At 32.4% G+C, this 15,866-nt stretch overlaps 2 protein-coding genes and 1 long non-coding RNA gene across 3 annotated transcripts; 1 reads left to right on the top strand and 2 right to left on the bottom strand.

The window, feature by feature from the left end:
• Window positions 1–1,845: 1,845 nt before the first annotated feature.
• Window positions 1,846–4,750, bottom strand: LOC124925917 (serine/threonine-protein kinase STN8, chloroplastic). The gene is made up of 4 exons (XM_047466052.1): window positions 3,973–4,750; window positions 3,324–3,497; window positions 2,839–3,243; window positions 1,846–2,326 (listed from the first exon to the last, which is right to left on the bottom strand). The coding sequence occupies exons 1-4, from the start codon at window positions 4,558–4,560 to the stop codon at window positions 1,976–1,978; spliced, it is 1,518 nt and encodes a 505-aa protein (XP_047322008.1). The 5' UTR covers window positions 4,561–4,750; the 3' UTR covers window positions 1,846–1,975.
• A 709-nt stretch (window positions 4,751–5,459) lies between these two features.
• LOC124923822 lies at window positions 5,460–6,497 on the top strand. Its single transcript, XR_007098265.1, has 2 exons — window positions 5,460–5,518; window positions 6,188–6,497. It is a non-coding gene; the product is annotated as an uncharacterized LOC124923822 (long non-coding RNA).
• Window positions 6,498–9,607: 3,110 nt separating this feature from the next.
• Window positions 9,608–12,968, bottom strand: LOC124926626 (2-oxoisovalerate dehydrogenase subunit alpha 2, mitochondrial-like). The gene is made up of 9 exons (XM_047466889.1): window positions 12,810–12,968; window positions 12,601–12,738; window positions 11,204–11,386; window positions 10,956–11,113; window positions 10,682–10,781; window positions 10,494–10,605; window positions 10,273–10,412; window positions 9,869–10,054; window positions 9,608–9,790 (listed from the first exon to the last, which is right to left on the bottom strand). Exons 1-9 carry the CDS (start codon window positions 12,951–12,953, stop codon window positions 9,623–9,625), a joined length of 1,329 nt encoding a protein of 442 aa, XP_047322845.1. The 5' UTR covers window positions 12,954–12,968; the 3' UTR covers window positions 9,608–9,622.
• Window positions 12,969–15,866: the final 2,898 nt, after the last annotated feature.

Here is a 15,866-nt window from a genome sequence, read left to right as displayed (position 1 = left end):
AAATATTAATATATTATAATATTTAAGCGTAACTAAGATTTTAGAAACAAATATAGATTTTAAAAAAAAAAGTTAAATTAAGATTTTATTTAATTGTGTTTTCATGTTTATCGAAGACTTGTCTAATTAATAAAATTCATTTAACAAATTTAATACTAATTAAAAAAAATTAATTTATCGATTCCCAGTTAAACCGATTAACTGACCAAAATCGATAAAACCGATATTAATAACTTATTTATAAAATAAATAAAACTATAACAGTTTAATCAACCGATTAAACACTCCTCATTATATCAATTCGGAGATGGTAAACACATTTAGGACATAGGGAATTAGATCATTCTTTTTATCTATCTACATAAGTAAATACTACAATGCCATAATATTTTTTCTCTCAATTTTCTATCTCATCTATTTAAATAGATTGAATGTTAATAATTTTAAAAAACTAGTATAAAAATAAATAAATTAAATAAATATCCAAAATTCATAAAACCCAAAATATTTCAAAATAAAAAAAAAAGTTAAGAGTAGAGTTAAATCCTTTATAAATCTTATAGCCTGATCCATTTTAATATATTTTTTATTATTTAATATCAACCATAAACTAAAATATTTATCAAATAAACATTTATAGAGTCAGCAAAAAGTTAATTACAAAAATAATTTGAACAATTTTTAAAAGTTAAAAAGAAAACGATTTCATTATAAATTTGGTAAGAAAACTTTTTTTCTCATTAGATCAACAAAATCCAATTAAGTTAATTAAAGTAAATCTTGTAATTAGTGTGGTACTGTGGTTGATAAGTAAATCTTAACAATTTATTAGTTAAGAAGGAAATTCCGAAATTAGAACAAAGTTAAGGGAACAAATACATATTTTTATCACTTCAAATCGGTCGGGGCTTCGTTTCTTGTTCAAAGGGTGTCGAATTTGATCGTGGATGTGAAAATATATTATATAAATTGAAATTGATGCATGTATATATGTTAGTAAGTAGTTGGTAGACTGAACTTATGATTATTATTATTAACTATTAAATTTAATTAAATTATTACGAGTATTATTCATTTTGTATAAAATTTTCAAATAAAGATATACAAAATCAAGCAATTTGTCGAGAGTGTCTCTTTAATGATAAACTCAATTGAATATTTAAAAAATGAGAGTTGAAGTAGAGCAAACCAAACAACGTCAACAAATATAATGTCAAAGGATAATGGTGGATAAGGATAATGGTGGATAATTGACCATTTACATATATAGGGTCGAAATAAAAAAGAAAATTGTATTTGAAAGATCGAATCCCTCATTATTAAAAATATGAAAAAGTAATTGTATATCCAATAATTTCATCTCTTAATGCTAAAAATGAAACGAATACGAACCCTAAAAAAACCACAAACACAGTCAGAACAATAAAAGATCCCCAACAAATTGAAAGTATTTTCATGATTACAAAATTTCGAAACTCACTCTAACTCAATCTTAGGAGTGAGAAGAGAAATAGAATACACTTGGCTATTCTTTTCAACTTTGTAAAAATTTTTCCTTAGTATTTTTTTTTTAAGAGACTCAATAGATAAAAATTGAAAAGAATGGAATACCATAAACATCAATTAAGGAGACCTTGCACTATTTTATTTTAGTTTTTAATACTTTCAATATATATAAATATATGGAGAACAAGAAACTCACAAGTTCTTTAAGGGACCAATAATATCAGATATGGTCTTGCTAGCTTCTTTTATATATATATATATATATAGGGAGAACAAGGAGTTCTATTATGGTAAAAACAACATTAATTTATGTTTTGTATCTGTATAACATGGACTATGTAAAGAATAACAGTTCAATAGACTAGTATTCCTTATGAATTGGGTGTAGTATACCATACATATTTCTCTTATTTGCTAACCATTAACAAGATCAAATTTCCGCATATGTTAACCGGAGAAGAAGAACTTATTACTTGGTTAAAGTAAGCTTGGAGAGAACTGCAGCAGCTTGATCTCCACCCAACAAGAAATATGGATGCCTTAGAGTTGCTGCAGCAGATAATCGTCCCTTTTGTAAGAAACTGCCTCTTTCGGAGACTAGTTTCGTAGCTAAATCCCACCCTCTACCCGAATCAAGGTCCAGAATACTAAGATCGGGCCTTGACCGTGTTCTTTCTCTCCATTGGTTTAGGTTGTATCCGGCTGACTTCAGTTCTGTGTTGAAATTCTTCAGGCCTGCAGTTGATCTTAGTGATGGTACTGCCATTTGTAAGAGCACAATCCCAGCTGAATACATGTCAAATAAATCTGGGCTGTTTAGCTGAAAGCAAGAACAAACCAAGATCAACTAGGTGCTTACTTTATTTTAATCATTTTAACCAAATAAACTACCTTTTACATCAAACAAAACCAATATAAAACAAGCTCTAGGATTAGTAATGGAATGCGACGATGCCTTTGTGTGTTCATGGTGAAACCCGAAGTGGTTCACATTATGCGTTATGCAAGTGATAAAGTGGACTTAATTGATGAACTGGGGGCTAAATGGCATTTTTCTCTCCTCTATCTTTTCTTTGCTCGATTAAATCTTTTGCATATAAATGAAAAATAGGTGGTTTGGGGAGTTTGTCTTTAGTCTTTTAGAGTTATTTTACACAATTCCACTAATGAAATTGTGATTTTTCTCCCAAAAACAAAATAAAAGCTGGAGAGATAGGTATCCTATATTGGGAAATAAATTCTTGTTGCATCATTGCCTAAAGTGCATATAACCTATATTTCACTTGAGGATACTCAACAGTGTGAATAAGATATACCAAAAGTAAGAAGTACCTGCCATAGAACGGGCGAAAGAAGTGCAGCAATTGGCTCGGGTGGTGGAATTGGTGTTTCCTCGGGAAGTACATAAAGTTCGGGGGGACAATAATCAGGGTCTAACAAGCCACGGTTAGGTACATAGTTCTTCCCAATCCGAAGATCAGTAGCAGCTCCGAAGTCTATCAGTTTGATTTGTCCTTTTCTAGTAACAACCAAATTTGCTGGTTTTATATCTCTATGAACTATTCCATTTTCATGAATCTTCTTCAATGAAGTAACAACTTGACGCATAATTTGTTTTATAATCAACGCGTTTCGTTGAACAGAATCGACTCCTTGGAGAACACGACCAAACATTGCTGACTCCAAGTTTAATGGGAACCCACGATCTGTCAAGTACTCACCAAGGTCTCTATCTCCCTGTCTCAAAAAGATAAACAGTTTACTCCTCAGTCACATCACTCACAAAATTACCCTTACATCAAACAAGGCTATTTTACCTCAAATTTCCAAACGAGCCATTTTCCGCCCTTGGTGAATTGGGTGTTGGTTTTGTCGGCCACAAAACTTCCAAGGAACTCGGCGCATGTTTCGGGTGCTGCTCTCGACAATCTGTAGTTGAACCATTCTTCAAATTCGCCGCATTCTTTAGCACCTTTAACTCCAAGCTTCACCTGTAAACTCTCCCAAAAAAATGAGCTTTTGAATACTAACCAAGAATGTTGCTTCCAAATGTATGTATGACATGGCTGCCACATCAGCTCTTACTCATCTAATTCAGAAAATCTAGCAAAGCCAATGGAAAGTGATAAAAGACTCCCAAGCTTCAACCTTTGTCTTTCTTCCTTTCATGTTCATCTAAAATTATCCAATTAGGTCAAAAGAAATTCATCATAATTCGAAAACAGGTATTCTGGTGTTTGTCACCTAGATCATGACCGATTTGATCCATATAGTATAGAATATAGATACATTATTGAAGAAGAGCATATGAATAATATCATAAGTCATAACCAAGCCAAACAATTGATTCATATCTGTATGAGAAATCTGACATAAGCCAATAAGCCAATGAGATGAACCATATCAAAGTCTTTTCATGTTAATCCAGATTGATAATTTGAAGAAGAAAGTAACTATTATCCTTACTTGTTTGAGGATGACTTTTTGCTTTAATCTACTATCCATCTCAATCACATTCTTTGACCCTTTTCTCATCACTGTCTCATCCAAATTGACATTCTTAGGAACAATTACACCAGAATACACAACTCCAAAAGACCCTTCTCCCAATCTACTTCCAACTAAAAAATCAGTTCTCTTCAAGTTCCTCTTCCCCGTCAAACTATCAATACCCATTTGCAGAGGAGCAAGAAGATAAGCATCAATGGCGCCAATCAGAACACCAGGCCTAGCAGTCAAGTATATCCAAGCTAACCCACCAAAAATAACAATCACCCACCTCTCCATCTCTGGAAATTCCCAGAATTGCGCATAAACAGATCGAAAAGAAGATAAAATAGACAACGATTGCTCTGAATGAAGAGCTGTATCTAACAAATTATCCGACAGGGTTTCTGAAATTGAATTGCACCTTAACCTTGGAGTCTTCTTCTTGGGGCGGCTGGTGAAGAATGAACAGATATGAGCCTGGCTTGAGAGGAATAAGCGAGAATGGTGTTGGGGTGTCCTCAGTTGTCGAAGAATCGCTGCAGATGGAGATGGCAAAGAAGCCATTGAATGAAGAAATTCTAGTTTCTGATTAAGGGATAAAAGGGTGATTGTAGTTCGACGGAGAGAATGAGAGATGATGCTCCGGTGAACTGCTCCGGTGAAGAAGGTTGGGAAGAGAGTACTGAGAGCATTTGAGATGGAGGGAAAATTTTCTATGATAAAGAATGGCTTGGATATAGATGGTAGAGACTAGAGAGAAATGTGCAGTCTAGATTAAGATAAAATATCTATCTCTATATTTTAACTTAGATGTTTTTAATAAATCTGCAATTTCAAATGTTACAATATTTAGCTTAGATTATGATTGAAGAACATATTAGTTAATTAATATATTAAATTGTTCTATGGACAAAACATTTTAATCACTTCTTGATTAATCAGACACCATTACTATATGGGTAATGAAAGTAAATTCAGTTTTTTAAACATTATTGAAATTTAGTAGGAGGTGAATAAGTCTCTAGGTAGTGGTTAGAAAATTGAATTGGGAAAGCATATATATCGGGTTTAAATAATTGAGTTATTACCATTGACTATTTGACTTCAAATAAATTGGTGTATTTTTTGTGATTGAATTCGACTGATTCATATTATTCATAGCGTCATTGTTAGGGGAATTTGAGGAAATGACCCTAAAGAGGGGTCAAATTATGTTTGGTGCGGGCCCATGTTTTTTATAGCGCTGGTGACCTCCAAAATATTTTCTGCCGAAAATACCCCTATTGCGTCACGCACCCTCCAGTTGCGTGACGCACCCGAGGGCATTGTGAAAAGTCCACAATGCCCTTACTATATAATAAAAAAAATTACAGTTTTTCTCTTTCTTTTCATTTCTTTCTTTCTTCTTCTCTTTCTTCATTTCCTTTTCTCCTCCTTCTCTCTAAAAAGAACAACCACCGACGAAGGAATCCCAACGAAGACGGCGGAATCCCAACGAAGGAGATGTCTCTTTCTGCTACTGGTATGCTTACTTCTTCCTTTATTTCTTTCTTTGAACGCATTGTTTGTTAGAGTTTAGGGATTAGAGATTGATTAGGTAAATGTCACCGGCGGCGAAATCCGGGTGCGTCACGCAGGTGCGTAACGCGGGTGCGTCACGCAGGTGCGTAACGCGGGTGCGTCACGCAGGTGCGTAACGCGGGTGCGTAACGCAGGTGCGTAACGCGGGTGCGTCACGCATGTGCGTAACGCAGGTGCGTCACGCAGGTGCGTGACGCACCTGAGTGACGCACCCCAAACCATTTATAGTTAGTATTTGCATTTCATTGTTACGGTGTCTCTCGATTGATAGTAACAACCATCTGAATATGTTATTTCTTTTTTGTGTTAACAGTTCAAATATATTGGGTTGATGAAATGCCCCGTTGAAATACCCAATTTATTCTTTGAAGAAATGAGGGTAACTGACAACTGATTTTAGAGTGTTGAAGGCTTGAAGCATGTTAGTTTATTCTTGATTATGAAATCTTCCTCAAATTGGATCTATATAGCTATCTGGTGTCAATCCAAGCTGTGTGGCCCATAAAAGCCAAATTTTGTAGTTTAAGATTGTAGTAGATTGATTAGCTTCTATTTTTAATTTGATGACATAGTTTGTCACATATTTTTTCATTGTCTGTTGAAAACTCAGGATAGAGAGATTGATGAGTTAAATGAGCAATTGGAAGAAGATGCAAAATGTGTTGAACACCTGCAAGTTCATCTGTTGGAGGAGAGAAATAAAATGTCTCATGTAGAAAGAGAGAACGTGAGATTGCAGAGCCAGATCGACATGTTAATCAGTTTGGTGCAGGAAAATGACGACGAAGAACCCTAGTTTCTAGATCTGATCGATCTCTTTTATGATCAACAAAGATCAGATGATATGTGTCTTTATACTGTCTTTTATAAATTGTTTTTTCTTTGTAGAGAATTCATGATATTATCACATAGATGGGTAAGTAATATGTAATTACATTGGTTTGTAAATCAGACATTACTCAATAATGGTCACCCTATGTTTGAGAACTTTATAAATATTTGAAATTTGATGATTTATACTGAATTTTCGAAGTTTTCGCGGACGGAACCATGAAAAAATCAAGTCGAGTTTGGTTCGAAATAGGTAAAATCGAGTCAGGTTAGAATCGTTAACCCTGCCAACTTAAATTGCCACCCTTAATATTTTTACAATTGAAACTATACATATTCATTGTACATTTAAAGGAAAGACTAAAGCAGAAACAGTAGACCTATTATCTATACACAACTTATTAACGTCGATTTCAGAATTCTCTTAACAATCATTCATTTACTAGAACAAGATTTCCCAACAACAGATTTAAGGTTATCTAGTTTGGTTCATCTTGGAATCCTCTAGAATGTTGAACAAGAACTGTGGGAGAGAAGCAATTTTCGGGAGATTAGCCAGCAGCTCACCAAGTGAATCTATTCTCGACATTTTCGGGAGATTGCATGACTGTCCATTACTGCATTATGATCAGAATTTGTCAATTGATGAAATGAAAGGACAACAAAATAATTACTATACAAACTATAATTAGTTGCACTCTACCTGATAAACTATGAGAAGGCTCATAATGTGGAAACTTCAAAATAATCAAAAGTTCATCAACATTAGTTCAAGAGTCATTCAAACACTAAACCGAACCAACAACAACAATCAAAAGAAGCAAGTTAATTACCACTAAATCCAAAGTCCCAGGTCCATCATCTGGGTAATTACTCTTTAATGACATTATATCTGACCACTGAATTTCAATCTTATTCTTCAAACCATCATCAAGAACTTCCCATACAAGCTTATGCTTTATGTCTTGACTTATACTGCATCCAAACAAAACCAATGAATACCCACAACTTAAAGTAATAACTAAATCCAAAATGAGTAGTACAAAGGAGAGGCAATACAAATTTGCAGGAAATCCATATTCATGTGTACCCACAACATCTAACTCTCATTTCTTTTAAGATGATTTAAGCAATCAGCAGTTATGTCCATCTCATTTTTAATACAATCACCATTTTTCAGTAATTTAAAGGCGATTAAAATGAGAAGGAAGGGAACTCAGATGAGATCAAGAATTCACAAGCCGCTCACTGAATCCCTGCATTACATAATGAGTTTCAAGCAATCAGCAGTTATGTCCATCATCAAATAAAATATTGCAATCAAACCCTATATAACAATTCTATGTCAACAAAATTCAACTTAGATAACAGAGAGCAGAAAACAAGGAACCATAAAAGAAGAAAGTGTTTTATCTTTATTTATTATTTTGATCAAGTAGTAATAATTCTCTAATGCACGGTAAATAGATAGAAGTTGCAAAATGGTAGAAAATCATGCATGTGCTTTATAAATATTCAGACTTGATGAAAGAACAAAAGTGCACCTTGCTCAGGGCATTAATCGCCATGATGATTTGTTGAATGTTAGCAATCTTTGCATGAGATTCTTCAGAATTGTGAAGTTTGGCATTTTGCAGCAACACCTCCACCTAATTATTTTATATCAAGCAACATCATTTGACAGATATCAGAAAAAGAAAGGCACTAGATACAAGTGTGTAACATTAACTCGGGCCTATACAAAAGGACAATTAATATTTTATTAACCTGCTGGCTAAGGGGATTAAGCAATGTCGAAAGAAAATCAGCTTGTTTGTCCGGTGAAACATCTTCAACCCCAATTAACAAGCCAATAGCCTGTAAGCCATTATAGAAGTCATGTCAGGCAAACAAATATCTTGTCAATTATGTCTTCTTAAGCAACCAATTCGAGTAAAGGGGAAAAGTAAGTGCATACCTCAAAGAAAACTCCAGTTTACTGCGGCTCAATTCTTCCTACGACAGCCCAGATCGAAGGGAAACTAAAAAAGATACCTTACTTGTTTGAGGATTACAATCTGATTGTAATGTACTGGAATGAGATTGGAAAAGGAGCAAGGAATCGGATCAAACGAATAAGATTGAAGAGGGATTTTTGCAGTTGCAATTGAAGTAGAAGAAAAGCTAGGTTTTGAAACGTTTAAGAAGGGTACTTAGATTACTTAGGGATTGATTTTGTAGATGTGTGAAAAATAGCTGACTGCGGCTTTCTTTCTATGGTCCGTTCGTTGCTGCGCAGACAGGTTGCTACGTGACGCATCCTGCGTGACGCATCCGGCGTGACGCATCCTGCGTGACGCATCTTGCGTGACGCATCCAACCAACCTACATTCAACGAATCTAGACGAATCGATGACGTTTTATAAACAAAATCTTCACAAATCAACACAAACAATCATATGTAAACGAAATCAACACAAAATATAAACGAATACAACAAATATAGTGAAAATTTTATCTTTTGGCCGTCGTCGTTCGCCGTTGGAGCCGCAGTTCGCCGTTGGAAGTAGTTCTTCGCCGCTCTACGCCATTGAATATAGTGGAATGGTCCACGGTGCCTCTTCGATCTGTTCATCGACGATGAATACGCCATTTCCAAGTGAAAGTCTTCTCCGCCATTAGGGTTCACGGCGGAGAAGACCTAGATGAGAGAGAAATTGATCAAAAATGAAAAAAAAATAAATGATTTTATAGGGTTTCGGATGCGTCACGCAACTGGAGGATGCGTGACGCATGGGTATAATAGTCATTAAAAAAAAAGAGGGTCAGGAACGCTATTTAAATTATGCACGCACACCATACGCATTTAGGCCTGTTAGCAGGGTCATTTGCTCAAATTTCCCCATTGTTATGGAGTCGGCTGGGGAGCTATCGCCTTTCTTGAAAATCTTTTTACACGTTAATTTGTTGTGTCTTTGACCTACAATTTTTATTTTTATTTCTTATTGTCTTTTCGTTTTTTAATTTGTATGATATCATGTTTTTGTTTATTTTGCTCAAAAGATTCTCATTTTCTAATGTCCAATTAAAAAAAAGAAGGAAAATTGAACATGATAGTAATTCTGAGTAAAAATAAGAAAAAGAAAAATGTTGATGTTAACTTTATTTTTAGAAATATTCACATTATTTCCCCTTAATACAAACTTTGGGTTATTTGAGCTTGAAATTATTAAACCTATAAAGGAACATCATTAGGATAATCTTGAGGGTGCTTCATTACATCCTTTCTTACAAATCTCTCTTGATCTTGAAGATTCTTCGGGGGTAAGTCATATACATCCGCAAAGAGATTCGATATGGTCGGCTTCTCTATCTTCTCTGCCTCTTGAATCGCTTGCAACACCTTAAACAAAATTGTGTAAAATGAAATAATGTCACAAATTCTTGCAATAATACTTGTATAAACAAATTTTGTTTGTACCTCTTTCCTAATGCTATTGCGATGTTTGGACTCCTCGTCGTCGCTCCACCATCCGCTTCTCTCGACCCATTTCCTAAACCTAGCAATAGGACTTCCGGCTATTTTCCAATGCTCAATTTCGTTCACCGGCCTATACTTTGTAGAATCATCTGACGTCGAATGATGTCCAACTCGATATGACATAACCTATGGAAAATGAGTTCAAACTTAAATAGTTATGTTTATGTATTTGAATTTGAATTCATAAGAGAAATTGTCAATAAATTCATTTACATGTAATTCCATGAGGTCACATTTGATTACATAACACACAACATATTAAAAATAACCAAGGGTTTCTTATTAGGATCCGAATTAAGATTGAAATAACAAGTCTGTTCTTTAAATATATTATGAAGCTTTACCTCAACTAGAATGGGCTTTTGCTCTTTAATAGCCATTTCTCGAGCCGATGAAACTGCAGCATAGACAGCCAATGCATCGTTTCCATCCACTCGAATGCTAAGAATTCCATACGCTTGCCCTCTTACCACGATTCCATCACCTAACAATTTCACATTATGGTAACTAACCTATAGATATAAAATAACATTTTGAAAAACACTACAAGAAACAAGCGATTTACTTCTAAATTGTTGTTCTATGGGTGTGCTTATCGCCCAACCATTGTTACGACAAATGAACACTACGGGAGCTTCCAAGACGGCTGCAAAATTTAAACTAGCATGGCAATCTCCCTAAAAATGTTGAGCAATATTTAGAATGACAATAACAAGAAATTGAAAAAAAAATCAAATGTTAACACCGTTTTACCTCACTACTAGCTCCGTCGCCAAAATATGTTACGACACAAGCATCCTTACCGTCCATCTTGAGAGAATAAGCGACTCCGACAGCTTGAGGAAGTTGAGTGCTAACAAACAACATTAATCACAATTTTAACATATTTTGTAACAATGTTTATTATCTCAAAGAGACTAGAACAACATTTAATTGTCATGACCCTATTTCAATTAATTGGTAATTGAAACATACTTATAAATTCATATGGTTTTATTAAATGAGGATTAAGTTATTGGATCCATACGCTATAGGAGAAGAAACCGTGAAGTAATTGAGCTTCTTAGACCCATAATGAATTGGCATTTGCCTTCCCTTCCCATAATCCTCTTTATTTCCAAAACATTGGTTTGCAAATTCTCGAAGTGTGAAACCACGCCATAGTAGAATTCCTTGTTCTCGATACTACAATTGTTTTAAACCAAAATTTCAATATAGTCGGTTTTTCAATGCGAAAGTAATTTATAATCGAAGAGAGTTTGTTTTTTCAAGTACTTGAGGTAGAACGACGTCTTCTGATGACATGGCGGCAGCCGACCCTATATTGATGGCTTCTTCGCCACTCGAGGTGAGGTAGAAACTTAGTCTTCCTTGCCTTTGAGCTTCGAAGAAAATGGCGTCCATTGTTTGTAGTGTCACCATGTTCTTGTACATCTTTATTGCTTCTTCTTTGCTCACCTAAACAAATTAATCAACAAAAGGACTATATATATAAGTTTATTTGAATATGATTGAATTTCTACAAAATATTTTGTTAGATATGTGTGACTTAGTTTCGGCACATTTGAACAAATCTCTAAAGAAGGATATCACTAGATTAATCATATAAATGCTAGATTTCATAAATTTACACATTTTTCTAGATAGTCTATAATAAGATAAAAAAATAGGGTTATATATACAAAAGTTAGGATGACCCCAAGTAATAATTCAATTTGAATTTAAGATATTTTAAACGAGAATTAAACCCATAATTATTTTTGTCCATCGACATTTGAGATACCTAGTGAATTATACCAATATCTCAAATCAATTTTGGATTCTGTTTGATACATAAATTAAATGATTCGTTGCCAAACTTTTTCTAATTCAATTTCAAGTAGGGTGAACTTCCAACAAATATTCCTAACTTATTTATCAGTTAATCACTTATTCACAAACCCCGATTAGGGTGGACGAGCAAAACCAATGCATCGTAGCACTACGGAATAAACCAAGTGATCTAATTCAAAAATTTCGCCCAACTAGGCGCAGTGCGTCTTAGTGAGAAGAAAATCAAAGAATAAGTAGAATTTGATAGGGATAGCTAACCAAAAGCTGTTATGGGACATGGATGTGGGTCTAGGAGCCCATACTATGGTATTTAATAAATTCAACTCTCTGTTTTGCGGGTCCTAATTCATATCCTTTTGAATTATATCACATCCTAATCTTATAAAAAAAATAAAATAAAATAGCAATTCCGAAATTAAGTTAATTCTATATCGTCACTTCCATAGAGAAAGACGATCAAACAATTTCCATTCAAAGTTAAATTTGGAGCATTCCAAAAACTGATCCAACTCCGATAGAATACAAAGAAGTTTGATAGAATATTGATTTGGTATTTTTTGGCCTCTGATTTATTTTTCTTTGTGATTTGCTAAGATAACTAAGCACAAAAAGGAAATGAGTCAAATGACAAAGCCTTTTATTCTATATAATGATTATGACTAACTCATCTTAAATATTGATATCCCTTTCTATCTAAATATCCTTTTATTAGATTATATTTAAAAGCTCTTTTTGACTCATATATCTTATTTTTTTAATAATATATTCAAAACCAGTTTGTTTTTATCAAATAATCCCTGATCATTTAAACAAGATCCAAATTGAAATCAAATAAATACCAGATCATGAAACCCTCGATGTGGGAATCCATTATCATCAAGAACTCGAAAACAAGGAATTCTCTCATCTGGGTATTCTGCAATGAATCTCATCTCCGGTGTAAATGCAACTTTTCCACCTGGAAACTCCATTATTCCCTAATCATTGATCAAGATCGATCATCAATCCGCCAATTACCCAATTGATCAAACAATCCAATAAATGATACCTGAGTGAAGCTTTCTTCATACTTGCATGATGGATCAGCTTGGGCTCCGCCGGAATTCCACCGGCGAGGGATAAATATTCGAGAAGTTTGCCGGAGAAGTAGGGCCGGAAAGTGTCTCCGGACAGCCACGTGGAAGAATGTCATCCTCAGGCGAAGAGATATTCACGTGGAGATCTAGATAAGAATGGGGTTAAGTTAAATAAGAGAATTGAATGAAAGCTGGTGAACAGAACAGCTTAAGAAAGAAAGACAGATTCAGACGTTGTTTATTTTGCATTTTTGGACAGAGAGAAGTTCTTTTTATCATTGAAAATTTGTTTATAAATTTATAAAAAAAATAAATAAATAAATGTTAATTTCTATTTATATTTCGAATTTGATTTAATTTTATAAGATAATGTTGAAACTTGGCATTATTAGAATTTTATCTATTTGAGATTTTTTTAAATCTATAAATATTTGTCTTTTATTATGACTTATCATCTTAGTTTTTCTAATTAGGTGTTCTTAAATGAAATGGTATTTACTATGTTTTAGATGTATTTTTTTAAAATTGTTTAATGTAATTTTGAATGACTAGAAAAATATGTAATATTCTAAATATTGGTATCTATCTTAATTAATTTTAGTGATTATTCTCAAATCATACAAACCAACATTTTCTTCTATTTTGTATATTTTAGCTTAAAATTTGTCAATTTGAAAAATAAAATTAAAACTAAAAGTGAAAAAAAAGGGTAAATAAAACAAATGACCAAACATAACATTATCTTATATTTAGCTCATTCTCTCTCTCTCTCTCTCTCTCTCTCTATATATATATATATATATATATATATATATATATATATATATATATATATATATATATATATATATATCAATTCAAATTGAACAATTCTTGAGGATTTGAAAATTATTATTTCCATTATTTTACATATATACAAGGTATGCTTAAGAATTATTTCTTATCAGAACAGAATTTGGAGTATTCACTTTTTAGAAAGCTTTTAACATACCTCACAATTATGATCAGTTATGATCAAATTTTAAAATATTTATTTTAAATTATTAATTTAATTTTATTATTATATATTAATTTTTTTAAATACTTTTTACAAAATATATATATCACTTCCTCAAAATTAATATTTTTTCTCCTTCCAAAATGTAAAAAAAATTCAATCCAAAAAAGTTAAATATTTATTTAAGTAATAAAAAAATTATGAAAATAATAAGATGTCTTAGTTTATCTTGTCTAAGAATGATAATGGGTACCTGTACCTACATAACCATGCCGTATTTATAGGTGTTCGATAGTTGAAGTCGAGTATTTTAAATTGAGGTTAGAGATGAGAAGAAGAGAAGATTACTCGATCAGTTCAAAATCGGGATGAGAAATGTGTTAAACTTAAATCCAAAACTTGATAACTACAATATCAATATTAATATTAATATTTTTTATTTTATTTTTAATATTAATATTTTTTATTTTATTTTTGTTGTTGTTGATGTTGATGCGGTGATTTTTTAAATTTCTAATAATTAACAATAAATATATAACATTTATTATACTCATACCAACAATTCATGTCAATTAAATTTTTTATGATTATTTCTCATTTTACTATTTTAATATTATTCATTTTAATTTTTTAACATTTATTTGATTTATGTTTTCTTCAATTCTAATAACAACAATGTAGTTATATTATTCAAAGCATGCAATTACGTAGATAAATAGTTTATTTTTTATTTTGATATCATTAATTTTAAAATTATTTATAATTTAATAAAAAAATTTCAACATCTAAAATCCTATACATCTTCAATCTGATAACATGTACTAATTAGAAATTGAATATCCCACGAATCAAAAATATCACAAATAAAAATATCCGTTCCGAAATAAGGATCAAATAGTAAATAAAAATTGGGTTTAAAAATAATACTCACTGCCCGCAGTGTAGGTTACCGTTGTCATCCGTAATCTCACCTTACACACAATAACTGATCACACCCAAAATTAAAAATTAAATTTTATTTCGTTCAGCCCCTTCTAAATTCCTTTTAATTGTAAAATTTATGTTTAAATAATAAATACAAAACATTTTAATCCTAAACAAGTGTATTTGTCACGTGGCTGGTGGTGTATATATCTATTATCTTAATATATATATATATATATATATATATATATTATCTTGATATATATATATTTATTATGACTTGAGTGGAATGGGATGGGGAGAGTTGAGAGTTGAGAGTTGAGAGTGCTACGTGTGTATGACGTGTTTGGATTTATCAGTAAATGAATGGACCCACCAACCAAGTTTAGCTTGTTAGGTATAAATTATTTAAATAATTTAAATTAAAAAATATAATTTCATCAATCACCTCAATAATTTTTTTTAAAAAATAAATATATATTAAAAATAAAAATCGTTTAAGCACAGCGACAAAACATTACATTAAAATAAAAAAAATAAAAACGATACTCAATAAGTTTTGGAGCTCATAAATCCTCTAAAAGAACGATTAACTTTCCGACAGACTCTACTGGTTTCCTGAATGAATCTCAAAAAGCTACATAATGATGGTATTATGAATGATACACATCGGACGACTACGGTCATTGAAAGTTCGACGATTTCTCTCAAACCAAATAGTTCACCAAAAAATAATTAGGATGATAACTCAAATATGTAGATATGTCATATCAGCCGCATCAATCCAAATTTCTCAGCAACTACCCAAAGACTTGGGCATCACCTTATGCATCACAATTATACTCCATAAAAGACTTCAAATACTAATCATCTCTCGACAATGCAAAAATAAGTGAGTTGTTGATTCAACCACTTCGTGACACATACGACCAACTATAATACAACTTTTTTTCATACACATATCATCCGTTAAAATTGCACCATGAATAACGCTTCATCCAAAGAACACAATTTTAGATGAAAACTTTGACTCCTAAAATTTTTTTCCAACAAAAATTATATGAAATCATCTTAAGGAATAACTTGTAGCAATGTCCTACATGTAATC

The sequence above is a fragment of the Impatiens glandulifera genome, chromosome 2 (genome assembly GCF_907164915.1).
Source record: "Impatiens glandulifera chromosome 2, dImpGla2.1, whole genome shotgun sequence".
Lineage (NCBI taxonomy): Eukaryota > Viridiplantae > Streptophyta > Magnoliopsida > Ericales > Balsaminaceae > Impatiens > Impatiens glandulifera.
Note: the sequence above shows the minus strand (reverse complement) of the source record. Positions and strands in the feature narration are given on the sequence as shown.

Coding starts and splice junctions, on each gene's coding strand:
- LOC124925917 (XM_047466052.1), bottom strand. CDS start 4,560: ATGGCTTCTTTGCCATCTCCATCTGCAGCGATTCTTCGACAACTGAGG. Junction 3,244..3,323: donor GGCTCGTTTGGAAATTTGAG/GTAAAATAGCCT, acceptor TTTTTGAGACAG/GGAGATAGAGACCTTGGTGA. Junction 2,327..2,838: donor TTTCGCCCGTTCTATGGCAG/GTACTTCTTACT, acceptor TCTTGCTTTCAG/CTAAACAGCCCAGATTTATT.
- LOC124926626 (XM_047466889.1), bottom strand. CDS start 12,953: ATGACATTCTTCCACGTGGCTGTCCGGAGACACTTTCCGGCCCTACTT. Junction 11,387..12,600: donor ATCGAGGGTTTCATGATCTG/GTATTTATTTGA, acceptor TAATTTGTTTAG/GTGAGCAAAGAAGAAGCAAT. Junction 10,055..10,272: donor AAAAGCCCATTCTAGTTGAG/GTAAAGCTTCAT, acceptor CATTTTCCATAG/GTTATGTCATATCGAGTTGG.